This window comes from Phytophthora sojae (assembly GCF_000149755.1).
Source record: "Phytophthora sojae unplaced genomic scaffold PHYSOscaffold_14, whole genome shotgun sequence".
NCBI classification, from domain to species: Eukaryota; Oomycota; class Peronosporomycetes; order Peronosporales; family Peronosporaceae; genus Phytophthora; species Phytophthora sojae.
The window spans coordinates 469,073-495,463 of NW_009258128.1; the positions used below are offsets into that span (position 1 = coordinate 469,073).

Genomic DNA, 26,391 nt, shown 5'->3' on the forward strand with positions numbered 1-26,391 from the left:
TCACGCCCCGACTGAAAAGATGAATTATACATACATGCACGAAGCACTTGACTGTCCTGCGTATACTATGTAAAAGAAGAAAATAGCTGAGAAGAATGGTGTGTGGGCATTGCTTTGTCACGGACAGCGAGAGGTAACGGACGCAGGACAGTCAAGTGCTTCGTGCATGTATGTATAATTCATCTTTTCAGTCGGGGCGTGACTAACGGGTCCCCTCGAGGTCGACATCGACAGGCTCTCGTTCGTGTGGGACTCGCATCTGGCGTGGGCAAGCCTGTCTTCATGGCACCCCGCGCTAGGTATAGCAGCACAGAGATCGAGAGGACGCATCAAGTGATCTGAGAAACCCACGATCATTTAACTGCTCTACAGCGCGCTGGCTGTGAACTCGGGGCTTTGGGCTGCCTATCGGCCAAAATATCGGTTCCAACACACTCTCATGTAGTAGTAGTAGCGAGATACGCACGGACCGCGTTTCCTCCGACCTCGATTAAGGCTCCTTCGGCGCTCGCAGCCTCGAACTCCCCTCTCATTCTTTCATTTACCGGCTACCACAAAGACCGGTCCTACGCATCGTCCAAGCGTATTCCTGTTCCCCGACAACATTCTCAGCAGCCATGCGTCTGAGCCAAGCTACTGCCCTCGTCGCACTCGCCTGCCTTTTTGTTGCCGGACTTGGTGAGTCAGTGGCGGCTGAATATGGCAATGCAGCCGTGACCCCGGGTGTTGGGGACGAATTGGTCGAGAGCGCTCCTCTGCTCACCATTTCGTCGCCTCAGATTCGCTCCACGTCGGCCAAGTACTCAGCGCCGGCCAAGACACCGTGCCCCCCGACTTCGCCGGAAACGATCCATCAGCCAATCACCAAAAACCCAGGCTACGGCACCAAGGACCCCCAGGAGCCTGACACCAGCCAACGCTACCCGACTACGCCTGACGACCAGTACCACCCCGACACTGAGGCAGCGGACACCAAACACAACCAGACCACAAAGCTTCCGAAGAAGGAGGACACGCGCTACCAGCCGAAGCCGAACGTGCCTGCTACCGGTGGCCGCCCGAAGCGTGGTGGCGAAGAGTCTGGCCGCTTCGACGACAACGGCCGTGACAACCAGCACCACCACCGTCAGCCCGCGCGTACCGAGGATGGTCACAACTACGCAAAGACCGACCTCCCGGAGAAGGAGGACTCACGCTACCAGCCGAAGCCGAACGTGCCTGCTACCGGTGGCCGCCCGAAGCGTGGTGGCGAAGAGTCTGGCCGCTTCGACGACAACGGCCGTGACAACCAGCACCACCACCGTCAGCCCGCGCGTTCCGAGGATGGTCACAACTACGCAAAGACCGACCTCCCGGAGAAGGAGGACTCACGCTACCAGCCGAAGCCGAACGTGCCTGCTATCGGTGGCCGCCCGAAGCGTGGTGGCGAAGAGTCTGGCCGCTTCGACGACAACGGCCGTGACAACCAGCACCACCACCGTCAGCCCGCGCGTACCGAGGATGGTCACAACTACGCAAAGACCGACCTCCCGGAGAAGGAGGACTCACGCTACCAGCCGAAGCCGAACGTGCCTGCTACCGGTGGCCGCCCGAAGCGTGGTGGCGAAGAGTCTGGCCGCTTCGACGACAACGGCCGTGACAACCAGCACCACCACCGTCAGCCCGCGCGTACCGAGGATGGTCACAACTACGCAAAGACCGACCTCCCGGAGAAGGAGGACTCACGCTACCAGCCGAAGCCGAACGTGCCTGCTATCGGTGGCCGCCCGAAGCGTGGTGGCGAAGAGTCTGGCCGCTTCGACGACAACGGCCGTGACAACCAGCACCACCACCGTCAGCCCGCGCGTACCGAGGATGGTCACAACTACGCAAAGACCGACCTCCCGGAGAAGGAGGACTCACGCTACCAGCCGAAGCCGAACGTGCCTGCTACCGGTGGCCGCCCGAAGCGTGGTGGCGAAGAGTCTGGCCGCTTCGACGACAACGGCCGTGACAACCAGCACCACCACCGTCAGCCCGCGCGTACCGAGGATGGTCACAACTACGCAAAGACCGACCTCCCGGAGAAGGAGGACTCACGCTACCAGCCGAAGCCGAACGTGCCTGCTACCGGTGGCCGCCCGAAGCGTGGTGGCGAAGAGTCTGGCCGCTTCGACGACAAGGGTCGTGACAACCAGCACTACCACCACCCGTCGCGCACTGAGGTTTTGGATAACGAGCACTATCCGAAATCGAAGGCACCGGGTGAGTACGGACGCCTGCACAGACTTGATTCAGGGGGTGACAAGAAGAACGCCAAGCCTGAACGGGCACAGGTGCACGACCCGAAGCCGGACAACAAGAAGAAGGTAGATCCACCTCACCACGACCAGCAGAAGCCTACGCCAAAGCCACACGTTCGCACGGCCGATCGATCCGATGTCTACTCGACGCCAGAGCCAACGGAGAAACCTTCTCTGTGGGGATGGCTGTTTCAATAAGCCTGGCGCAAGCAAACGTCTCGCTGAGAGCTGGAGCTGGCACTTGCGCCTCGATTTGAAGCCGCGAAGACAGCAGCCTTAGATTCTTTTTGCATTTTGCAATGTTTCTGATAAGCTTAATACAATTTTCCAATGTCCTTTCTTTCTTCGTAGCTTGGATTTGTTCGCTAAGGACTATTATTATAATAAGTGGTAGTATTGTCAATTCCGTTGAAAATTTCCAAATCGGGCCGATTTCGAAAATCGACCAATACAAATTCAAGTACAGATCGAAACCGCTCCAAACAAGAATGCCACATGTAAATCGTACTTAATCGAGTTCCAATAACAATCCAAGTGGCCGGGGCGATTGGGGAGCGATTTGGCTCGGGCGATTGCAATCGGCCGGTTCGGAAATTTTGAGTAGAACCCACAATATAAATATGGTGGCAACATTCAATTGTATGTTTTCGATTTCATATTAAAAAACACATCTTAAGTATTGGCAAACCATGCACGAGAGCTATGCGTAGGCTGGGATAGCTAAGGGATTTTGTGTGAGGTAATGCCACGCGACAATTCTGGGAAAATTACGAAAAACAACAATTTACGTAGCTGTGGGTGCGCTCAATCCTCGTAACATATTTATTTTAGGAGCTGGCGATAGTGATAGGGCGGCAGCGTGCTGTAAAAAAACGAAGCGCTAACGTCCTGGCCAAGCTCGTGCAATTTAGGCACTGACCGGTAACGCCAGCGAGAATTCAGCGCGTTGTAGACAAGGTCTATGTTTTCACAAGGTTGCTGCGCATTGTCTGGGAGATCATTTTTCTACTAGTATTTGTTTTATCCTGAAAGTGCAAGTTCTGCATTGGTTGTTCTCAGACAGATAGTTTAGAAGAAAGACTCTCAGATGCAGTATGCCGATGTGACAAAATCGAAAACTATACTTCGTTCGAAGAAAGTAAAGTGAGCGCATGTGCTTCTAGTTGGCGTTAGTATAGAACCCGTTATGTACTTTAGTGTCCGGTACAGTAGTTGCCGACTACTTGTACAACTGCGTGTTGGGGGTTAAGCCACAACTCTATGGACGGTTCTAATAGTCGAATGCAGGCAGATGCTGCGGCTGCAAAGCAGGCGCAGAAGATGCCTGTGGATAGCGGTTTTGCCAGCACAAGGTTTGATATAACACAATATTCGAGTCAAGAAGCGCGGTTAGTGGACGATACCTATGGCCATCTACTGCGCCTGCTTCGCAGCCGCAGCATCTAGCCGGTAATACAGGATAGTTCAGTGAGAAATGATGCAGTCCTGTTTACTTTTAAAAACTAGCAAACAATTATTTTGCTCTTCAGAAGTTTTTGCACTCTCGCTAATTGCGATTTCGATGTCTCCTGAACGTTACCTGTAACTGGGAATACATTTGAAACAATTGGCGGGAACCCGGGTACCCATCGGGACCCCGGTTCCCCCAAAACTACCGGTACCCATATATGATCGAATGTATTGAAGAGTTGGTCTACGACCTGCGTTGAACGTAGCTTAAGCTCGGAAGAGAAACGGAAGGTGAATTCGTCTCCGCTCTCGTCCTGTGTCTCTCCATGAAAATCCAAACGCTTGCCTGGTACAGCGGTAGAGTGCTTTCCGGTCATATGGCTAACCTCCTGCTCATGTAAGGTGGACTTGGGCATGGTAAGGTACGTTATTCGGGCCTATTCAGTACTGGTGACAGATTTGCGGGTAGTTTTTCGTCGACAGCACCTGGGTTTGATGGTTTAACTTGCCCCAACGCTACCAATATGGGGGCCAAAACTTAAATTAATAATTCGCGATTTGGTCGGTATCATTTGCGGGAACCCGGGTTCCCGCCAATTGTTTCATTTCGTGACGAACTAAGGGTTGTGAGGCTGGTACTTGTAAGCCAGCAAGCTGGTCTCCTAGGATACATGCTCCAGCTAGATGAAGCAGCTATGAGCAGATAGTATTTCAAACACGCACCGTTATGGATCAATCAGGAACCGGACGATGTCATCCGATACTTTCGCTTCGCTCCTTATGTCTGTGTTTTCAAGGTAATATAGTTAGTTTAAATTACTTGCTCTTGTACTGTAGATGGACGAGCTGCCACACGCTGCCACACCAGATCGGCAAATAGTTTTCATATATGCTGTCGTTTGAGAGGCCGACCGTCGGCCTAACGGCTACACGATTAGCTGACGTTCCTTGAGTTGACGATGTCGGCGTCGGCACTAGTTCCGGGGTCGGCTCGCACCTGCTGGGGTACATATCGGTGAGCTACGGCAACAAGCGTAAGCTAAGAACATCGCTCATCAGCGACGTGGTGCCGAAGACCGGCGAGCAGCGCTGATCTCGGCAACGATTCCTCGCAGCACTCGTGTCCAAATGCGACGAAATACGGAATTTTCGAAATGCTCTCCATTACTCTCGGGCTTGTCTCGGGCTTGAGATTGATGGAGAGTATAGACGATATTCAGTTAACTTCAGTTACCGGGGCCAGTTTTTCGGCTTCAGTAATACCGGCTTCAGCTACCGAGGTGCCGCCTAATTAATCTGTGTTGGGCTGGCCACAGCACTCCCTCCGGGGTTACTGCTATCCCAGAATTAATAGAAGAGTTATATATTAATAGAAGTGTTCCAATTTCAAAGTGTTTCGTTATTCAACACCAAGCAGAATTTCAGTCGTTTTGATTGTGTCGACACAAATGGGCGTTACGAACCAAAACGTATGACCCGCAACGCCAATAACCGATGACGCCCTTGAAACCCACCGACCCAAGCCACACCAGCTTGCCATACAAGCGACCTCAAAAAGCACTGCCAGTCTGCACCAGCACTAGTGAATACTTATTCATAAAGGTTAGGAATGGGCAGTTAGAGGTTACGGACGCAGCCACCACAGGGCGGGCAGTCAAGCGGGGCTCAGACAAGCACTGTCAACACATATTATCATTTTTCCAGCCGTGGTGTGACTAACGGGTCCCTTCGAGATCGACATCGACAGGCTCTCGCTCGTGGGGAACTTTTGCAAGTTGTAAGTTACAACGAACGGCGTGGGAAAGCCTGTCGGCATGACACCCCGCGCCGGGTACAGTAGTATCATAACACACACAGCACTGAGACCGAGAGAACGCAAGGCAACCAACTGATCCGAGAAACTCACGATCATTTAACTGCCCGACAGCACCCAGCGCGTTCGGTGGCGTCGGCCTATGGGTTGTACCCCCTATCTGCAAGCCATACCCGTTACAATAGACAGACTCGATGTACTAGCTAGATATCTACGCACTGCCTTTCCTACGACCTCGACTAAACTAAAGCTCCTTCGCCGCTCGCTGCCTTGAACTCCCCACTCGCTCATTCCTCCATTTACCGGCTACCACCAAGACCGGTTCCACGCATCGTCCAAGCTACCTCTTGCTCCCCGACCGACCGCGTCCTCAACCGCCGAGCAGCCATGCATCTGCGCCAAGCCACCGCCCTCGTCGCACTCGCCTGCCTTTTTGTCGCCGGACTTGGTGACTCCGTGGCGGTGTGAAATTAGTCCACGGTGCAACAAAGTGAACAAGTGGATAATTATTTTTCCGAATGAAGGAAGGCACAACAAAACCCGACACGCCGTCAGCCGACATGAACCGCTGTCGGATAAGACAGTCAAGCACCAAGAGCAACCTCGCGGCTCATTCCGCGTCCTACGTCGCCGAGCGCAAGCACCTCGTCCGACACGAGTCGACCTCCAGTCACACCGCCGTGACCGACACGGCCCGACAAGCCCCAGCTCCGCGCTGCCAGTTCGATAGACAGATTTTTCAAAGCAACTAATCTATTCTGAGTACCCCTTAAGGCTACACACAAACTTACACTTTGCGGCGTGCTTTATTTTACTGCAGTTAGACCAACGATTACCGCCTACGACGGCCGTGACGACAGGGCGAGCTCTGCTTCAGCCCCCCCCCCCCTCATACCAGATATATTTCTCCCTGTGCAACCGACGGCTAAGACTAACCCCACCTTTCGAACCATGAGACCACGACTATTGATCAAGCGCGGAATCTCAGCTTCGACTGTCGTCGAGCAGGACAGTTTGAAGAACTCTTCCACGAGCCCGGCCTTCATCAATAGCACCACAAGCGACGATCTGCACACGCATCCATGACTACTCGACGACATCGCCAGGTCAAGATGCTGGACGCTCCGGGGATGCCTGTTACGACGACAAGAATGATAACCATGTCCAGCCCTACAGTGGGCACAACGAACACCTACAATTGCTATCTCGATCGCGGTTACACACACGATGCATGATGCGCCCCAGCTATCTCGACCACTACGACAACGCCTGGGCTTCCCACGCGCGTATGCTGTTGTCCCGACAACGAAGCTTTCGAGTATCCCTGGTGTGACGACAAAAAAAAACTGTGCTATCAGTTGCCGGTCAAGCTGCGCGAGTAGCGACTTCGTTCCCAACCACTATTCGAGACGACGCTGACTAATCCAGTATCAAAACGCACGACCAAGTTATCGCTTGCTGCACAAGCACCGCAGCGGGCTCCAGCACGAGCAACCGTCTCGCTTGCAACAATCGGTACACCCGGCATCTACAACGACACGATGCGGCAACTCCAGCGGAACTGCTGTAGCAGTGGACGCAAAAGTTCCGCAAGAACCCTTTCGGCAACAACACGCACTACCATCCACGTCAAACGTTGCATGGGGAGCTACCGACTACGCGTGCACGAACGATTCCCATCCGACAAAGCGGCCACCGGCCAGGAGCTAGGAGTTCAACGACGAGCAGTAGACCCTACGCGCTCCACAACGCCTCCGCGACCATGACTATTTCGACAACGACAAGCAGTAAACACAAGACTACAGTACTCAGGACAGCAACGGCTCAGGCATTTCGGCTCAAACTTACTGCTGTGGCTTCTACAACTACGAACGCGCCACCACTGCCCCGATCCGCTAGCAGTACGCACAAGACAATCGGCAAGGGCAGCCACTACGACAACAGAGGCAAGCTGTAAGTTCGCCTTCAGTACCTACAACATCGGCAGCGGGCTGGCCGCGCAGTTCTGTTTGTTTTTACTACGACTACGACTACGACTACGATATCAGCTGCCAGCGGGGCAGTTCCGATCTCTTCTGACGACTACGACTGCGAATCCGGCACAACGCCATTAGCGCGGGCTGTTAGCACCGCTTGTTCACTATCGACGGCTACTCGGTCTAGCTCGACTTCAATGACTGCGACTGCACCAGCGGGCTTTACGTTCTGTTCCGTTCGCTTTCGGTGACTACGACTACGACTCCGGCAGCAAGCTGCACGTGCAGTTTCGCCCGTCTATTACGACTAACTGCGACATCAGCAGCGGGCTCTACGTGGGGCTCCGTTCACTTTCACCAACTGCAACTCGGTATCGATCACTCTCACGACAACTATTACGACGTCGGCAGCGGCCTGGACACGCAGCCCCGCTTGCTGTCGAAGGCTACCATCTTATTTTCGTCCCTGCACTACGACTACAAGTTGAACATCGGGCTGGTCGTGCCGCTCCGTTTGCTTTCGACGCCCTAAGAGTTCATGTTGACCGGCTACTGTGACTACAACCACGACATCATCAGTGTGCAGCTCCGTTCGCATTCGACGACTACGAACTCGCAACCTCGACTATAAACAGCGACAACTACTACACCCGGGATCGTCACGAGCAGCGCGCTTGTCAACTTGTCCATGTCTCGCCTCCCAAACACTCTTCATGGGGCTTTTGGCACGCTCAACGTGCTCAACTTGCCAACGCGCATGTCACCACGGCACATTTGACAGGCATCTACCGATTGGGGTAGCTTCCCGTGCGCGGTGCCAGGGACGACTTCGACATCGAACAACGACTTCGACAGCGACTACAAATACGACAATATCACGTCCATATCGATGACCAGGACAACGACTATGACAACGACAGCCAGAGTGGAAGCATCCATGACTGCGACCATGACTACAGCTTCGACGGCGATCACGATGACGATTACACTACTACAACGACCAGGACTACGGATACTTAACCAACCACGACTACCGGTACAACGCAAACGACGCCTACGACAGCCCACGACTACATCTACTGCAACGACTCTGGCTACGACAATCCGAGCGCATACGATTTCGAGCACAAGTACGACTACGGCTCCAGTCACGAGCACGATTTCTTGGCACTCGACATCTTCGGCACTCGACGACGACAATCGCCTTGGGGGATCTCGCCATTCAACGTGTTAGTGGGCCAATATTGGGGGCTGCCATTCGGCACCTTGCCTATCAACCAAAGCGCCTCTAGCTTTGGCCCATTAACACAATGAAAACTCTTTAATCCCCCAATGCCTGGAAGCACCGAGGAAACTGATTATGGCAATGCACCCGTGATCCCGGATGTTGGAGACGAATTGACCGAGAGCGTTCCTCTGCTCATTGATCCGTCAGCCAAGTACTCAGCGCCGGCCAAGACACCGTGCTCCCCGACGTCTCCGGAAACGATCCGCCAGCGAACCACCCCAAACCCAGCTTACGGCACCAGCGACTCCCAGGACCCCGAAACCAGCCAAACCTACCCGACTACTCCTGACGACCAGTACAGCCCAAGCACCGAGGCTGCGGACGCCCAGCACTACCAGATCATCGAGCTCCCGGAGAAGCAGGAGACAATCCCCTACCAGCCGCAGCCCGATGTACCTGCTACGGGTGTATACTGGAACAGCGGAGGACGCGAGTCGGACCGGTTCAACGATGACAACGGCCGTGACAGGCGCCACCACCACCGCCGTCCCGCACGCACCGTGGACTACCAGAACTACGCGAAGACCGACACTCCGGAGGACACCCCCTACCAGCCGCAGCCTGCTACACGTAGACGCTGCAACCATGGTGGACGCGAGTCTGGCCGCTTCGAGGATGACAACGGCCGTGGTAACTACCACCACCACCACCGTCGCCCCACCCGCCCGAGGACAACCAGAACTACGCAAAGCCTGTCATTCCGGAGGACACTCCCTACCACCCTCAGCCAGCTACGCCATCTACGGGTAGACGCTGGAACCATGGTGGACGCGAGTCTGGCCGCTTCAGCAACGACAACGGCCGTGACGGACGGCACGACCACCGCCGTCAACCCGCGCGTACTGAGGACTACCGTGGACCTGGTAGATATGATCGGCCGAACCGACCGGGTCCGGTCGGTGACAAGCAATATGTAAAGCCGGAGTACGCACACAAGCACGACCCGAAGCCGGAGGACAAGAAGAGGGTGGGTCCACCTCGCGACGACCCCCCGAAGCCGCAACTTCGCTCGGCTGGTGGACCTGGTGCCTACCCGGCGCAGTAGACGAACAGGCCGTCGTCATGGGGGATGGCTGCTTTCGAACTGTGTGAACACGTACAAGTCGAGGCAGACAATCTCCCTCTCACCCACCCGCCCAGCCCCCGATTTGAAGCTGTGAAGGTAGCAGCAGCAGCAGCTTCGGATTGTTTTTACATTTTGACATGATCCTGGCAATACAAAATTCGATGTTTCCTTCGTGCCCTCATTAGAATTTTGTTCTGCTATATTTCCGTCATTTTCATGAAGAAGTATGGTTTGGTGGCCTTGTGGAACTTCTTCGCCATGGCGGCCGCTGCGTACGTAGGTGCGTTAGTACGTGGTTGATGTGGGGCTGGTCTCTGCTGCAGTTTTTGGAACAAAATATCTTGTTCTATCCGCCGTACATCTTTTTTTCTTGCAATGCTCTACTGTGGACGGCGCCGCAATACCAATTCTCAAGATACGCCAACGATTGCAATCTTAACTGCGAGCGCGACACTTACTGCAGTCTCGTATTGCCTGCTCAACGCATGCTGCTGTCTAGAGTGACGATTCCAAAATGAAGAATTTCTCCCGAGCCTTTTGCTTAGAAGCCCCAGATCGGGTGGCAAACCTTATTGCAATTATCATATGACAAAAGAAATGTATTATTGCGGCGACGGTGCGTATTGCAATTCACGATGATAGCCGATTGCAGCATGAATAACGACTGCAGTAGGAACTGCAGTGTTGATTGTGTCTGCCAATCGCCGCCAATTCATGTTTTTTTCAAACACTGCTCCGCTGTAGTGTTAGCAGTTATGGGGGGCGTGCTGTAAAGACGGTAGCATCTTTAGCTGGCATTTATCAGAATCTGTGTATGGCTTCATAACCCCACTCAGCCCAGTCCGGAGGACAAATGGAAGGACCAAAAGTTAGGCGCCTCGCTCCGTATAACTAGAAATAAATAGGATCATGTGACTACATGGGCACAATCCCCCGTCCTAGCTGTCCTGGTGGTCTTATCGGTTTAGCGTCCTCCATTGTCCTTCTCGAGATATAAGCCGTTGAAAACTTGTCTCTTGTAACATCGGATTTTGCCGATTTGTCCAAGCCTAGGACAATTTTGACTTGATTTCAGTATGGTCTCAGCTGGAGCTATCTTTAGCGCCGATTTCCCTGCCCGATGCGCCTTATAAGACACACCTTTGGGGGGTCAAAAACACCCCATACAAATATCAAGTCATTTTGGTCCTTTTTCGGGCTCCCTAGGACAAAAACGGCCGGTGTGTGCCACACCAAAACACGATTTGGTCCTATCTCCTAGGACAAATCTAAGTGGGGCTAATATGGCGCTGTCATTTGTTCGGGGTTAATAAGATACCGGTGCGGTACACTGTACCACGATCCGAATCTCTTTGTTGCAATAGCAGCGGAGGGCGATGATCATCTTTTAGAGAGTCAACAAACAGAATTTCTACCGCAATATTAAAAAACAATGTTTTCATCCCCATATCCGCTCAAAGAACAAAACTCTACGCAAGCATGACGCTGGATGTGGCAGTGAAGGCGCCGATTCCTTCAGCCTCGGACGCGCCCCTGGACGCCGTCGCGCTCGTGCTGCTGCACCACGACGCCCACTACCGTCTGCTCGAGCGGTCTCTGCGCGATTTCCAGCGCCTGGAGCGCCAATTGCAGCAAGAACCGCGTCCTAAGGCTTCCACCGCCCTCCCATCTATTATCCCCGCTATTGAAGCGTATTGCGACGTAAATCTGAGCTTTTATCCTGCAGAACAGCAGGCGGCTCGGCTGGCAATAGCCCTGGAGGATTTTCTGCGTGAATTAGCTGCCGATTCGCAGCTTTTGGCGAGTGCTCTCGCCCTTAAAACGTTCCTCCATGGGAATGTATTGTCAAGCCATACGACGGCCGGATCAAGCTACAGAGACGCAGTGGATGCTGCAATCGAAGCTGGTGAAGAGAAGACGGACTTGATGCAGGAGCGGGTCGCTGCTGGCTGCTCGGTGGAGCACCAGGTGGCTGTGAACGCGACAGGAGATGGAGACAAGCAGCTTGTGCTATGGAAGTTCTCGTCTCAAGGGACGGGATTGGTGTTCAGTGCTCAATTTTCTAGTGGGGACGGAGGTCACAGTGGGGACGTTGACCCGTACAGTGTTGGTGGCAATGATTCTGCATCGGCTGATGGGGAAGAAGAGAGGGAGGTGGTGCACTACCGGACGAACTGTGACTTCGCTACTGGTGATGACGAGGAGTTCATATATGGCCACTTTGTGACTGAAAAGACGGGCGCGATGACGCTGCAATGGGAGAACGTGGACATGAGTAGTGTAGTGTCCAAGCCGCTGAAATTCCAGGTGAAAGTGGTGTCGCTGAAAGCTGGTGCAAAGGTACTGGAGGTCGCAGACGGGCTGAACGCTGTTGACTCGAGCGAGTGGCTGTGCGACTACGTGTCTGCTTCGGAGGTCACGGCGCTGGAGGATCTCATTGGCTGGGAACATGACGAAAGTCACGATGGCTTTGGTGACAGCGCGTACGACGACAGCTTATCAGGTGAAGGTCCTGAAACGGATTCTCAGATTCAGTCTGCAGTGTTGGAAGAGCGCACCCATGAGCTCGAAGGGCAAGTGGTAGGTGATTTTCATTGTTAACCGGATTACCATGACTTCCAACCTGACTAATGCTGACTCATGTTGTTGTTGGACGACAGGCCCGGCTTGAAGAGCATCTTGCGGCCGCCAAGAAAGAACTGAAGAGTGCGCTGGACCGCGTAGAGATCGCCGAGGAGATCTACAAGGCCAATTTGGAGACTATTACTCAGCTGGAATGCGCTCCTGCCGTGCCGAAGGCGTCGATGATCACGCAGCAAGCGGAAGACACCTCCGAGGTGACCTCGGCACCGCCCGCTGCGACACCAAGCACGCAGCCGGAGGGACCTCCTTCGAGCGAGCTGGAGCGCGTGCAGAGACTATGCGCCGCCTTTCAAGAGCAGTGCCTCTGGCGGTCCGTGGAGAACATGGAGCTCGAAGCTCAGCTGGCTGCGTCACAAGTTGAGGCGACCTCTTGGCGTGAGAAGCACAGCGAGCAAGCCGCGCAGCTCGAGGCGCTGCAGCAGCAGAAACGCACGCTGCGCACGCACAAGAAGATGCTCGTGCAGGAGGTCAAGCGGCTGCAGCCGTACTCGCAGGTGAATCTGGCGGCGCTAGTGCAGGAAGCGCAGGAGGCCCGCATGGTGCAGCGCAGTCTGCAGGCCAAGCTGGACTCGCACGAGCAATCGGCCAGCGGCGTTGCGGGAAGCGTCGAGACCGCCGACTTTGTGCTCGTCGAAGCCTCGGAGGAGGAACCGTGAGATCGGCACTACTGTATGTTGTTGGGTAAAAGGCAATGGGGAGTATCTTGTACATGAAGTGTACGCTGTGGCGCGGTGTCCATGATTGACGACACTTGTGGAACATGTTGAAGCAGTCTCCGGTTAATTCCCGCTCGGGTACGCGGGACAAGCCACCTGGTCTTCATCAACCTCCACAGCACCAACTTCCGTCATGCATTCACGCCATCTTCCGTCGCAGAGTCATGCTTACGAGCCATCTTCCGTCACATGAGTACCAACTTATGCCCTGATTCTCATTAAGGTCTTAACATATATAAGTACTGTATACGTTCACGCCATTAGAGCACCCAAACTACTGTACTGACTTACCAGCATGACGCCCCATCTTTTTTGGTTCAGCCGGCGAGGCTCATCAGTCTCCATTATCCCGCGTCCCAGGCCGAGTCGCTGCGTCTCCCGGCCCCTTCCTCACTCGCCCTCTCGCTCGCTGGGACACCGTGTTCCTCCACTTCCGAGGCCGACGGCAGGCGCCGTCCAGGAGCATGGAGCTGGGCGTGGCGGAGCTGGCGATGGCCCTGCTGGGCGTCACGCTGCTGGCGCTGCTCGCGCTCTGGATGTACCGCATGGTGCAGTACCGCAAGGCCGTGCGCCGCTCGCAGGCGCGCTGGCTGGACTACGAGCCGGCGCCCGTGCTCACGGAGAGCGAGCTGGGGCTCAACTGGCCCAGCCTCAAGCCCATCCTGCTGTCCCCCATACCCGAGGAGCGCCTCGAGAGCGGACGGGTACGGCTACTGCAGCTACTGTGCAGCTGTGGAGAGAGTAGAGCTGGCTGTTGTGGTTGGCTGATTGTCTCTGTGTGTGTGTGTGTCTATTAGGAGTCGGAGAACGACACGGTGCTGTCGATGCGCAGGGACTCGCTGCGGCTGAGCGCCATCTCGGTCATCGCCTGTGAGTTTTGACTGACTGAGTGGCTGAGAGAGCGATGGGAGGAGCTGAGGGGCTGTGGCTGACGCTGTGTCTTTGTGTGTGTTGCTTGCTGTCATGTAGACGGGAGCTTCGATCAGCCTGTGGCCAAGACCGCCAAGGTGTAGCATGCTGTGCTGTACGGGGATGTTGATAAGTCATTCTGCTCGTGAAGGAGCTGTGGCCGTCTACTTCGATGAAGGCGACGCGCGGCTCTGAAGGGGGCAGGGGGTTGGCAGCTTGGGGAGTTTCGAGGAATCGATTGAAGCCGAGCCGGGTATTATTCTGTATGTGCTAGTGTGGATTAGAGCGGACGTAATGGGAGGTTTACAAACAACGAAAGAGTTCCTAAACATGACAGACAGCGCGGCGTGAAGGAAGGGAAGGGCTGCAGAGACGCACGGCGTCTCGCTCGGCAAGACGCGCGAGCACGCATCGTATTTATTAAATAATGGCCGTAATTCTAGCGAGCACGCCTGCCTGTCATTTCTCCTTCTTGCACACGGTTGACTCACTCGCCTGAGTTGTGATTCCTGCCTCTCGTTGAACTACAGGACAGAGCGTGTGATATAGCGCTGTTGACAAGCAGGTGAATGGTCAAGAGAACTACAGATGAAATGCCGTGTGTTTGTTACTGTATCGTGTGTAGACGGCGAGGTTGTCCTAATAAAAAAGCTAAAAGCTATGTGCTATGGTCCAGACTTTCTTCCTTGTACGCGTCATGGTCTGGTCATGTCTAGTCTAATCTAGGGCGAGTTCACGGGGGCTGGCGGGCCTCGCGGCTGCTTCGGCTCGACCTGCTCGTCCGAGACGTCCAGCGTGCCGTTCTGCGCGTGGGATCTCCGCATGCGGTAGTACTGCGCTGCGTCGTCCGTACTCTTGAAGCGTGGGGCCGGGGTAGCGGGCGTAGCCATCGGCGTCATGAAGCGGTTGGCCTCGAACAGGAACTGGTTCAGGTCCACGGCCTTGGTCACGTACTCGAACACGTCGCGCGTGGCGTCGTCCATCTCCTCGATGTCAAAGCCCGTCCGCAGCGGCTTCTTCTCCGCCGGATCGATCGCTGGCTCGAACACGTTGTAAGAGCCATCCGGGTGGAAGATGTACTTGAGCTCCTCAGTGCGAACGCCCTTGCTTATGCCGTTGAACGGGTTGCACATGACGACGCGTCGTTCCTCCGGGCTTTCCCGAGCTTCGGCTGCCAGGGCTTCCGCCTCCGAGTCCTTGACCTCTGCGTCCTTGTCTTTCACGGTCTGGGCTGCCAGAGCTTGCGCTTCGGCTTGTGCCTCTGACTGAACGCGACGGCGCTTCATGGAGTGACCGTATCCGTGCTGGTAAAGCGGCTCCTCCGGCGTGACACCCAGGATGTCTGCAATCGTGGCCATGAGGTCGGACTGCATCGTCAACTGGTTCACCACTGTGCCCTTGTCTGCCTCGAGAAGGAAGTCATCGGCCAGCAGGAGGAATGGAACTCTGGACGCCTCATCCCACACGCCTGAGTCTGCGATGGACGGGTTGTTGTCGTGCTCCAGACGCCCGTAGCCGTGGTCGCCCTCGATAATCACGATGGTGTTCTTCATCAGGCCCTTGGCACGCAGCGCAGCAATAAAGTCGCCCAGCATCTCGTCGGAGAAGTACATGGAGTCCAGGTACTTCTTGTTGTACCGCGTGTACAGCCCCGAGAGGTCTGGCACATCGTAGAAATCCGGCAGAGCCCACGGATTGTGACTCGTAATACTGTACATGTCGATGAAGTACGGCGTCTGGAGTCCTTCCCAGCCAGGAAGCGGTGGCTTCGTCGGCATGGTAGCTGTCGTCGCGGACGAGTCTTCGGTCGAGGTCTTTGAAGCAGACACCCCGTTCTTACTGGAGTGAGTGGCGTGATAGTGTCGTCCCTTGGCAGCAGCCTCCGGAACCGTCAGTGTGTTCTCGAGGTCGGTCGTATTGGTGGACGTCTCGAGCTGATCATTATCAGCTCTAGTCATCTCCGAAGCGCCAACCACAACCGAGCCAGCAGTAGAGTTGACGCTGGCATTGTGCGCTGACTCAATCGCGTACAGCAGCATCTCGAAGGACAGGTGGTCGTGCATGCCCCAGGAGAAGTGGTCGTCCGGCGTGTTCTTGTAGTTGCGCGTCTCGTGAAGCATCTTGCGGATTTTGCGGTCGTCCACGAGCTTGTCGAACCCATTCTTCAGCAGGAACTTGTCCCAGTACTCCCACGTGAGGTCGACAGCACTCCAGAAGAGGTTAAAGTATCCGCGTTCCTTTAAGAAGTGCGGAAGTCCACGCACGTTGAGCGTTGCACTGTACTGTTTGAGTGCAGTGGTCTCTGTGCACGACGGCAGCATGCCGAACAGAGTCGTCAGCAATGTGCGCGTGGTCTGCACACACTGGGTGTAGTGCTTGCTGTACAACACGCCAGTCTTCGCGAGCTCGTCGAAGCGCGGCGTTGCGCTCTTGCCTGTCGTCTCCTTCTTGGCAGCGCCACCGAGGACGCCGACGTCCAGATGCCTCCAGGATTCCATGTTGAGTACGATAATGTTGGGCTGCACTTTGGTGGGCTTCTCTTCAGAGCTGGTGTCAGCCGTAGCGTTCTCTTTAACCTCAGGAGCTGCCGCCTCGGATACCGTTGCGTTCAGCTTCAGCTCAAAGAGGTTGTCGCCTTCGTATCCTGTTGTCTTGCGCCACAGCAACGCGCAGTGGTCATCGTTCCCAAGATTGTCCAGCTCGTACTTCTCAGACACATCCAGCGTCGACCGCAGTGCACTACTCGCAGCAGTGCAGTTAATCTCCTCGCGGTGGATTGTCGTCGGGCGGTAGAAGAACTGCTCGGTCTGCAACGTAAACATGGCGTTGTTCATCAGCTTCATATCCACGCCACCCTTGCCATCAACCAGCAGTGAGGCCGACAGCGCAACACCCGTCATCATCACACTGGCGAGAATGCAGCGAGCCAAAATCGTCAGCGGCCCAGACTTGGTGTACGATCCGTATCCTGTTGAGCAGAGCGACGAGGTCGAGGCAAACGCTGTTGCGTACCCTGAAGAGCATCCGCCGGCACCTGCACCTGGCAAATAGCTGTATCCTTGGCTACTGCGTCTTCGTGCGCGCGTCGGCTTTCCTGCGCGGTTCCAGTAAGACGCGAACAGATCGGACATGTACGACCCCGAGGTCGTGGATATTGAAGAGTTCATCGAGTCCTTCCGAGCGCTATACCTTCTATCGAAGCAGCAGCACAGCGCGCTCGGCAGACGGAGAAAATCCGAGGCAAGCGGCAATCTGCCCGTGTAAAATCCGTACGTCAACGCTGCAATCAGCGCCAAGTAGAAGGCCCACGACCCCACCACCGTCCTGGTCATCACCTCCTCGTCCGTCAGGGAGGCCGTGAACTGCTTCATGTAGTTGAAGAAAATGTTGACGAACGCGCGGTTTAATCTCGGGTGCATCGTCACCTGCAGGCAAAAATCCGCCACACTCGCGATCGTTGCCACCACGAGAATAATCTGCAACAGCGCCAAAATCACCACCGAGTGGAGCGCTCTCTGCGCTCTTGCCACCAGCGCCGGTCGATTCGCCGCCGCACCTAAACTCAGCAGCGTCCGGTGGTTCGTTGCCACGCCCGACGCCAACGCCTCCATGCCTTCGTCTCTTAAATCGTACTCATTGGCCAGTACCGGCATGTAAACCGGCAAAAATCTGGCGCTGTTGCCGCGTTCCCTTAAAAATCCGCTGTTGGGGAAACTCCTCGCGTTGTTTGCCGCCACGAGCCCTTGCGGCGTGAAATTGTCCGCGTCGAATAAGACCTTAACCAGGCAAATGCAAGTCGAGGCCTGCAAAAAGATTGCGACATCTTGCAGCAAGCCGGCAAAAAGCCCCTGCACGATCTTGGGCGCGCTGAAGCGATGCACGAAGCGCGCAAAGTTTAACACCCGCCCGAGCACTGGCAACCCGAGGAATGCGTAAACAAGCGCGGCGAGCCACATGGTCTGGTACACTCGCTGCGACGCGAGCAGCACGCTGCGCCCCCTCCACCAGCGCCGCGTGCGCCCCAGGAACGACGGGTCCGAGTCCAGGCCCATGGGTTTAACACCTCGCGTCACGTCGTCCAGCTCCCGCGTGGGCGAGAGCCCCCTGTTGCGGCGGTAGATCATTGGCATGCTGTGTTGCTCGGCTCGTACTGTACTGCACTGTGTGGTGTTGCTTGCCTTGGTTAGAGAGGAGATGGGTTAGACACTCCGGTAGCGGGCTCGGGGTTCTTCTCGTCTTGTTTGTTGCCGTGCGCCGCCGGCGGTTAAGTGAAGTCGACTCCGCGGTTTTGATGCGATGATGGCGGGGAGGAGGAGATAGGGATATATCCGGCGTCGCCCCGTAACGCGCAGATTGAGACGAGAGGCAACTAACCGCCGATAGATGAAGAGAGCTTGGGACTGCCTGCCTGCCGACGCTGAGCACGAACCCGCCTTACCTGTGCCGACCAGCGGTCCTCGGCGGTATTGCTGTTGTGTGTCCGTGCAAAGACCTGGAGGCCCCCTTCGGCGCGACCGGGATAAAGCGTTACCGGCTGGCGGTATAGTGGGGACTGGTGAAGCGAGTTTTGGCCAGGAAAGGGCAGACCGTCTCGCACGCCCGATTGGTCGGGCGCAGCAGCCTGGTTATCGCACCCGACTGGGCGTTTTCTGCACGTTCCACACCGGATTTTGCTGTGGTGGTGGTGCCGCCACCAACAACTGCAGCTTGAGCCTGCATTTTGCGTGTATGGCTACAGTACCCGGCGGGGCGGGGCTGCAGCCTTGTCAGATTCATCTAGAGACTCACGCAGAGGATTTTGATGGACTTGAAAGTGCAGCTGCAACGGCTGACGCTGGAACGAGGAGCTTCCCCAGTCGGGCGCGTTAGACAGGTTTCGTTGAAGGCCAGGCTGGTCTACATACCGAAAAGGAAAACCGCTAGGGCGGCCGCCATTTTCCCCTTCGCCCACTACGCCACACAGCGCAATATGCAAAATTGCTCCAGCTTACGCCGGCTGCGGCGGAGCCGCTTTGCACGATGATGCCAAGCTGCCATCACTAGCGACACGCATGGCCCAAGGAATGTTGCACACGACCACTGTGCGGTCACTTCATTGGCGGAAATCGCGGGTCATAACGGCCATACGATTGGACGTTTCGTGTCAGACGAAACACCCACTCTTCCATTGGTAGAAAATGTCTTCTTTTTCAGCCAACGACAGCGCACCACCAACTGACACCCAAATACCGACCGAGATGGAGGGGCTGCTACCGGCGCCGCTGCTGCGCTCGCTGCGGCGCTTCGCCGCGCCCGAGGACTCGGAGGACGCCGCGCCGTATTCCGCGCTGACCGGCGGTGCGCTTCTGGGCACGCAGAAGTCCAGCGCCGATGGAGTTCTGAAGCAGGTCGCGGTCTGGGGGCTGCTCCGCCTGTCCCCGGACGACGCCGCGAATGGCCAGTCCTTCGACCGGCACCTGCCTGGGGGCATCTGTCGCGTCGGTCGCTTCGCTGTGGTGCGCGGGGAGACGACGGAATCCGCCAAAGAGCTCGGTGCGTGCCGTTTTGTTTCCGACAAGTTTAAGCTGGTGCTAACCGGTTAGATACTTTTAAGCTAGTGCTAAACTTTTTTTTCTCTGGGTGTGTATGATGATGAACAGAATCTGTTGCATTGCAAGCGACAAAGTTAAAGGATGAGGTTGTGCTGGTGTATACAATGGCGACTGAGACGGCGACAATGTTCCATTGCAAGGAGGGAAGCGCCACAGAGATCAGCTTGACTATGGTGCAGTGTCTTCACGCTCGGGACTTTCATCGCGCCGTTGGATTCGCGCCACTGCGTTGCGCGGTGGATTTAAGCACTTTTGGAGACAAGAGTTCACTGTTGCATCAGCTGGAGAAGTACAAGGCTGCGACGCGTGAAGACAAAGACTTTTTCGTTCGTGTGGGGGCCACGCAGGCCAAGAAGGGCAGGAGCTACCGTGTGATTAATGCTCGAGGAGAGGACGTCTTGTCTTCTAATTGCAACCCATTGCTGTTGGATTCCATCCTGCCAGAAGTTGATACCAGCAGTGATGACGCTGGAGAGTCCAAGAGCAAGAAGAAAAACGGCAAAAAGCAGAAGAAGGCAGGGACTAAGAAAACTGCAACAAGTGAGGAGGAGGACAAGTTGGGATTTTTGCCGTCATTGGAGTATGGCGACATTGCAAACGTGGATCTGCTGGTCAGCCTTGCACCGCTGGATGCCACGGCTGAGGTCACAGCGCCCGTGGTTACGATTCCGGCGCCTTCTGCCTCCAAGAGCCCCCGCCAAAGCTTTCATGCTCATTGTGACGCGTTTGTTGTGGTGCCTGTGGACTCGTCGGTGGAAGTCGCGCTGGCGCTGCTTCGGCAGCAGCTACACGAACAGTTGACGGAAGTTGCCGATCGCCTGGAGAATGCTCCTGAGTCGGTTGTCTCCGTTTCGGCGCACCAGTTTCCGCTCGTTGGCGCGGCGTTCCCTTTGTTGGTGGTTTCGAACTCGACAGATGCTGATGGCAGCGATGAGACCATGGACGATGTAGAAACGCTCGAGAGCTTGCACCGCGCGTTCCTGCAGCCTAAAGACCAGCCGCTGTTTCGAGTTTCTCGTGGCTGCTCGCTGGCGCAGCAAAGCAAGTGGCTAGCCTCAAGTGATGTGCTGTATAATGTGCATGAAGGCATCCCAAGCTCTGGTGTTGGCACTCAATGCCAGTCAGCTCTGGTGAACGGATTCTACGGCTACTACCACTACATGCAGCAGAGCAAGAACGACAAAGGATGGGGCTGCGCGTATCGGTCGCTGCAGACTTTGGCCTCCTGGCTTTTCCTGCAGCACTACACGCAGCATCGATTCCTGTCGCACGATGAGATTCAAAAGGCGTTGGTGAAGATGGGGGACAAGCCCGAGCAGTTCCGAGGATCGACCGAGTGGATCGGCAGTCTGGAGGTCGGCTACGTGCTGGACGAGCTGTTTGGCGTGACGTTCCGCTCCCTGAGCGTCTCGAGTGGCGCTCAGCTTCCCGATATCGCTCGCGAGCTGATCTATCACTTCGAGACGCAGGGAACGCCCGTTATGATGGGAGGTGGTCAGTTGGCGTTCACGATACTCGGCGTGGACTACGACCCCGACGCTGGTGTGTGCGCTTTCCTCACGCTCGACCCGCACTACACTGGCGACGAGGATCTGGCCGCAATCCAGTACCAGACCGTGACGCTGGAAGGATACAAGGCAGTTCCGTGCAGTTGGCGCAAGACGACGACGTTCGCCAAGAACAGTTTCTACAACTTCTGTCTGCCGCAGCGTCCGAGTGTGGGAGTGTGAAGGACGGAAGACCTTAGATAAAGAGAAATGAGAAGCAAAGTCAATGGATCAATCGTTCGTACAGCTACAGAAAATATTTTATTTTTCCCTTGTTTCTGCAAATAGCTGACAAACCTCCGCGATGAAGCGGACGAGGGTGAGTGAGTGAGTGAGATGCGTGCCGCTCAATCGTGGGGCTCGTCGACTTGATTGGTAGTGGTCGGTGGGTGGGTAGTTGGAAGTTCGAGCTATGAACATGTCGAGGCAGTACGCTGGAAGCTCTTGTACACTTGGAACGGGAATAGATAGAGAGCTCTTGCGCGAACATTCTTGATTTTTCTGGACAAAGGCGGAGGAGAAGGCCTCCCACCTTGACAGTTTGTCTTGTCTTCTGTTTTTTCTCGTCTTGGTCATCTTGTTTCTTGCTTGGCTAAGCCCACCGTGCCATGTGTTGTTTGTGCTCGTGCGACGGACCTATGCCGTCAGCGCGTTCTGGTGTCTGTGGTGTTTGCTATTGCGTCTGTTCGAGACAGCCGACGCCGCTACTGCCGAGGCCTGCGCGATGGCACGCAGGTTGCTTGACCGCGCGTTGTTGGCCGAGTTGGTCAGCAGCTGCGCCAGGATGTCCACCTGGTTCTTCTTGTTGGCCTTCTTCATGAGCGCCTTGGTGTTGTCCATGACCGTGTCGGTGAGGCGAGGAGCTCCACGCGACGCCTGCTTGGCGAAGCGCAGCAGGTTCACCCAGAGCTCGGCCTCCTCCGGCAGCTTGGAGCGCATGAGCATCATCGACGGGGCGTCGGCGCCCGTGTCGTGGAACTCGATGCGGAAGTCTCCCTGGCTCATCTTCTCGATGTGCGCCACGTTGCGCAGGTCGATGACGCCGCGCGGGCTCTTCCAGTAGCTGCGCTTGTACATGAGCACCACGCCCGCCTGGAAGTCCAGGTAGAACCAGCGCTTGTGCCAGCTGCGCATCAGGAAGGGGATCGTGTCCTTGAGCAGGTTCACGTAGCCGCAGTACGGCGGCAGCTCCAGGTCGGCGGGTGGCATGGCTGGGGGCAGCTCCGTGCGCTGCGCCTGCCGCAGAACAGGCCCGGGCACGTGCGCGGTACGCGCCTGCTCCTCGCGGAAGGCGGTCAGGAAGAACTGCTGCAGCTGGATCTTCTCCGAGCGGATGACCGAGATGGCCTCCACCATGCTCATCTGGTCGTGCGCGAGCTCGGCGAGCTCGTCGTCGTCCAGCTCGAGACTCTTGGCCTTGAGGCGGTCCTCGCGCTCCATCTCCCAGAGCGTGTGCTCGTCGACCTCGTTGCCCTCGTCGTCCAGCAGCGTGAACCTGCCCGAGTCGGTGCGCTCGCGGTGCAGCAGGTTCCTGGAGCTCATGATCTGCTGCTGCGAACCGAAGGGGTAGACGGCGGGGCCCAGCGTGTCGAACGCGAGGTGCTCCTCGTCGAGGTCGCTGTCGTCGTCGTCCCAGTCGCCCCTGCCCAGCCAGAAGGCCTCGCCCAGGCCGAAGTTCTGGCGGAACATCTCCACCGTGTTGGCGTCGCTCACGTCGTAGTAGCCGTGCGACTCGAAGAACTGCAGTCCGTCCTCGGCGTCGCCCTCGTACACGGCCTGCAGGTGCAGGTCGAAGGGCGTGACCCGCTCGGCGCTCTCCTGCCGCTTCATGCCGAAGCACGCGGGCTCGAGCTCCGGCTCCAGGTTGTAGTCGCTGCGCTGGCGCTTGGTCAGGTGCGCGTACTGCTCGTAGCCGCCCTCCATGACCGACAGCTTGCGCGTCTTGGTGGCCTTGCTCTTGGAGGCGCCGACGACGAGGGGCTTGGGGCGGTACGGCAGCGGCATGATGCGCTCGCCGCGGTGGTTCAGCATGGCCGTGGGCTCGGCCCGCTGCGCCATGGCCAACATCCTGCTCCTGTCTGTGATGTCCGTCGGGCTGCGGCTGCCCGGTTTTAAGTCTCTCTGGGCTCTTACCCTTAGCCTAAAGATCTCTCACTCTTATTTCGGAGGAGGAGGGTAATAAACAACCTCTTTTTCGCTTCGCCCTTTTCCTTTTGAAGTGCGAAGAAGGAAGGCAACGAACAGGAGCCCTGCTGCTGCTGTGGCTCTGCTGCTGCTGCTGTTGCTGGTGGCGCTGCTTGCTGTCGCGGGCGGCTAAAAACAAAATTTAAAGCCGACGCTTGGCGTGTCTCGGTCAAGCCGAGGCGAGCGAGGTGTCGACGCGCCTGTCACGAAGCCCGGCGGCAGGAACGTCCCTTGGCGCTGCTGCTTCCGCTCTTCTTCCCGTGCTCCGCTTTCCCCACTGCCGGGGCCGCTGCGGAACGTGCGAGCGCAGGCGTGCCACGAGAAAAATGGGCCGCGCACCCCCAATTGGCAACTCGTGTTCAGGAATCCTTAGTGAAACTGGAAAACTGTATGGAAAGCTGCAAGTGGTCGGTGCAAGGTTGCCAGTTAAGGGGAAGGGGCTAGGGCCGCAAGTGTTGCGCTGACTATTGGAGCCGCGAACGAAAATGTTTCTCAACCAGAGCCAGACATGCGCAGGCTTTCGCGCCGCGAAAACGTCCGCGCCGCCTCATCTAGGCACCAGCGAGGCCAGGCCTTGTTACACCGGAAAATGCCCGCAGCGCTCCGTCGGCCGTCGCAAGCATATCCTTGGCGACAGAAGTCGCTGCTCGAGACATTTGGTGTTTTTTAGTTTATTTTTCTGAGCAGATGGACAGAGGTCGTGCGCACTGCCAGCGATATCGATCAGCTTGTGTAACGACGTCGAATGCCGCAGCGAGCCCAGCACGCTCGCCGATGGCCTCGAGAAGATCTCTTCCTATTAGGCCCCACTGCTCGGAACATCTTGTGGCATCCAGATGTATGTCGACGAACGGGCTAGCTGTTACTGCCCGGAAGTTCGAGCGGTATCGTTTGGTTCTAGGGCCGGTGAGTGACTAGCTAAACCTTAGCTACCAAAGCTTGCATCACGAAATACTCCTGCCGTGAAAAGCTGGTTCCTAAAACAACAGGGAAAGTAGTAATAAAAGTAGGAAGTGCTTGGCCTCCAGAAGGAGTCCTCACGGGAAGGCATATTTGAGGGCGCTGCACTCCGCCAAGAGGGCCAGCTGCCCTCTCGATACTGAAATCAAGTGAGTGCGGAGCCGAGCTTGACGTCGCGTCCACCAGTTGCTGGCGCAACCCGACGGCCTCTTTCAGATGGGGCAGCATCCCGTAAAACGGCCCATCGGTCGGTCTAAAAGAGGGTTCACCGTGCATTATACTTGTAATATGCAGATAGCGGATATAAAGCACCAGCTGACTCCCCTTTATCCGGCGCCTAATAGCAGCCTCGCTCGTGAGAGCGGTACAGTGTACCGCGGTATCTTTGCTGACCAAGCAGCCTCTTCAACTTGACCACGCGGCATCTTCACGACCAAACGAGCCCGTGCCGCACGACAGCGTCGTGATCGTCTGCCCATAATAACACCCTCGCACAGCCAGCACCACCACTTTCTTATCCGCTCTGTTCTTGGCCGGAAGGCAAGATGCAAAATCCAGTGCTCGCGCCAGCGTCAGGCTTGACATCTTCAGTATCGCTGGCGCCGACACCGCAGTTCGCACCACAGCTGGAGGAGACTCCAGTCTGGAGTCGAACCATAGTTCACCGAGCGGTGATACCACTGGAAGTGAGTCGGGCCGACTGAACCGGCAATCCACGCGGTGAACAACCACCAGCGTAATATAAACAATGCGTGTAATTTCTGAAGCTCGATGTGCAAACCTCTTTGGTCCATGTTGCACCTAACTTGTCGGCGAGGGTTGAGTTTTGTGCGGGGCAGCGGTTGCGATGAAAGATTCCCAAAGATACACTCTCTAGCCCGTGAGAAGTACCGTATGCTTGAATATCCTGGTGTCCATGTCTAATACATATTTTGCTATTTCTTACTACGACTACTGTACTACCACTACGTACGAGTCCTCAATGCTCTTTACGATATATATATATATACCACACAGAGTTGTGTAAAATTAAGTTACATGCAATGCCATTTTCCATAATATCAAGGTCATTTTTGCAGCAAGTGTTGTGTGTGTATTTCTACTGTATATGATCCTACGCCGATGCTTGGTGCACTCGAGCGGATTTTTTTTCAGAACATGTATTCTTGTTCCTTGCGGCCAATTATTTCTTATCCACCGCATTTCATTAGACACGGACGAGTGGTACGCTGTACCGTATCTTTTTCTCTTTGGCCGCGGATTGGCCAGCGCACGTATCCAAATGACAGCGCCATAACCGTTACGATATCATACAATCACTTTGTTCAACTTCCAAGAAACTGCTCAAGATGCTATCATCTTTCCAATATATTTTGGATGGTGCACTTGTTGGTCCGTACGGCCTGGAGCCACCACTAGTAGGAAAAAGGAAAAAGATTGAATGGCTGAGCCTCCCAGCTCTTACCACTACTCTCGGGCTTGAGCCCGTTTCTCATGCAACGACCCGCAGTTCTCAGCTCTGCTAATTTTCTCAGGTACCTAGTCTCAGCATTCGCCCGGGTCTCAACTCTGACCTTCAACTGGGTCTTCAATGTGCATTTCAACACGCCTCCCTCGAAGCATAAGCTTCGACTAATCCGCATCATTATTTTGTATTGCATTATTTATTACCAATGCCGGCCAGCCCTAGTATGTTCTGCAGACGCAGCTTGTCGAGCGGCTTCGTGAAAGTGTCAGCGGGGTTCACCTCGCCTCTTATCTTGTGGAGTTCAATCACGCCTCGTTCAACTTGCTCACGCACAAAGTGCCAGCGCAACTCAATGTGTCGGGTGCGACGGCTGTAGGTAGGATTCGTAGCCATGATGTGCGCGGCTTGGTTGTCGATACCAATGCGCAGCTTCAGACACTTGTGTGGCAGTATTTCCTGCAGAATGTTGCTTTCTGCAACTGCCTCCATTGGGGATCCT

General features: G+C 55.7%; 8 protein-coding genes across 8 annotated transcripts in view; 5 read left to right on the top strand and 3 right to left on the bottom strand.

Annotated features, from left to right (window-relative positions):
* PHYSODRAFT_307231 (hypothetical protein) overlaps positions 1-183 on the bottom strand; it is a gene marked incomplete at both ends in the record, with an annotated part of 1,426 nt that extends 1,243 nt beyond the window's left edge. The window contains 2 exons of the mRNA XM_009539813.1: positions 35-56; positions 143-183. Coding sequence (XP_009538108.1) covers positions 35-56; positions 143-183 — 63 coding nt within the window. The remainder of the gene's footprint in view (positions 1-34; positions 57-142) is intronic.
* A 434-nt stretch (positions 184-617) lies between these two features.
* On the top strand, positions 618-2,480 carry PHYSODRAFT_307232 (hypothetical protein; the record flags this gene model as incomplete). Its single annotated transcript, XM_009539814.1, has 1 exon — positions 618-2,480. One exon carries the CDS (start codon positions 618-620, stop codon positions 2,478-2,480), a length of 1,863 nt encoding a protein of 620 aa, XP_009538109.1.
* A 4,826-nt stretch (positions 2,481-7,306) lies between these two features.
* PHYSODRAFT_307233 (hypothetical protein) lies at positions 7,307-9,853 on the top strand (the record flags this gene model as incomplete). The annotated part of the gene is made up of 4 exons (XM_009539815.1): positions 7,307-7,497; positions 7,737-8,032; positions 8,914-9,438; positions 9,540-9,853. The coding sequence occupies 4 exons, from the start codon at positions 7,307-7,309 to the stop codon at positions 9,851-9,853; spliced, it is 1,326 nt and encodes a 441-aa protein (XP_009538110.1).
* A 2,292-nt stretch (positions 9,854-12,145) lies between these two features.
* PHYSODRAFT_532027 (hypothetical protein) lies at positions 12,146-13,173 on the top strand (the record flags this gene model as incomplete). The annotated part of the gene is made up of 2 exons (XM_009539816.1): positions 12,146-12,454; positions 12,535-13,173. 2 exons carry the CDS (start codon positions 12,146-12,148, stop codon positions 13,171-13,173), a joined length of 948 nt encoding a protein of 315 aa, XP_009538111.1.
* A 524-nt stretch (positions 13,174-13,697) lies between these two features.
* Positions 13,698-14,246, top strand: PHYSODRAFT_307235 (hypothetical protein; the record flags this gene model as incomplete). The annotated part of the gene is made up of 3 exons (XM_009539817.1): positions 13,698-13,937; positions 14,031-14,103; positions 14,203-14,246. 3 exons carry the CDS (start codon positions 13,698-13,700, stop codon positions 14,244-14,246), a joined length of 357 nt encoding a protein of 118 aa, XP_009538112.1.
* A 618-nt stretch (positions 14,247-14,864) lies between these two features.
* On the bottom strand, positions 14,865-18,272 carry PHYSODRAFT_531174 (hypothetical protein; the record flags this gene model as incomplete). The annotated part of the gene is made up of 4 exons (XM_009539818.1): positions 14,865-15,925; positions 15,983-16,022; positions 16,119-16,709; positions 16,743-18,272. The coding sequence occupies 4 exons, from the start codon at positions 18,270-18,272 to the stop codon at positions 14,865-14,867; spliced, it is 3,222 nt and encodes a 1,073-aa protein (XP_009538113.1).
* Positions 18,273-19,379: 1,107 nt separating this feature from the next.
* Positions 19,380-21,463, top strand: PHYSODRAFT_531481 (hypothetical protein; the record flags this gene model as incomplete). Its single annotated transcript, XM_009539819.1, has 2 exons — positions 19,380-19,637; positions 19,808-21,463. The coding sequence occupies 2 exons, from the start codon at positions 19,380-19,382 to the stop codon at positions 21,461-21,463; spliced, it is 1,914 nt and encodes a 637-aa protein (XP_009538114.1).
* A 453-nt stretch (positions 21,464-21,916) lies between these two features.
* Positions 21,917-23,664, bottom strand: PHYSODRAFT_566033 (hypothetical protein; the record flags this gene model as incomplete). Its single annotated transcript, XM_009539820.1, has 1 exon — positions 21,917-23,664. The coding sequence occupies exon 1, from the start codon at positions 23,345-23,347 to the stop codon at positions 21,917-21,919; it is 1,431 nt and encodes a 476-aa protein (XP_009538115.1). The 5' UTR covers positions 23,348-23,664.
* Between the last annotated feature and the right edge of the window lie 2,727 nt (positions 23,665-26,391).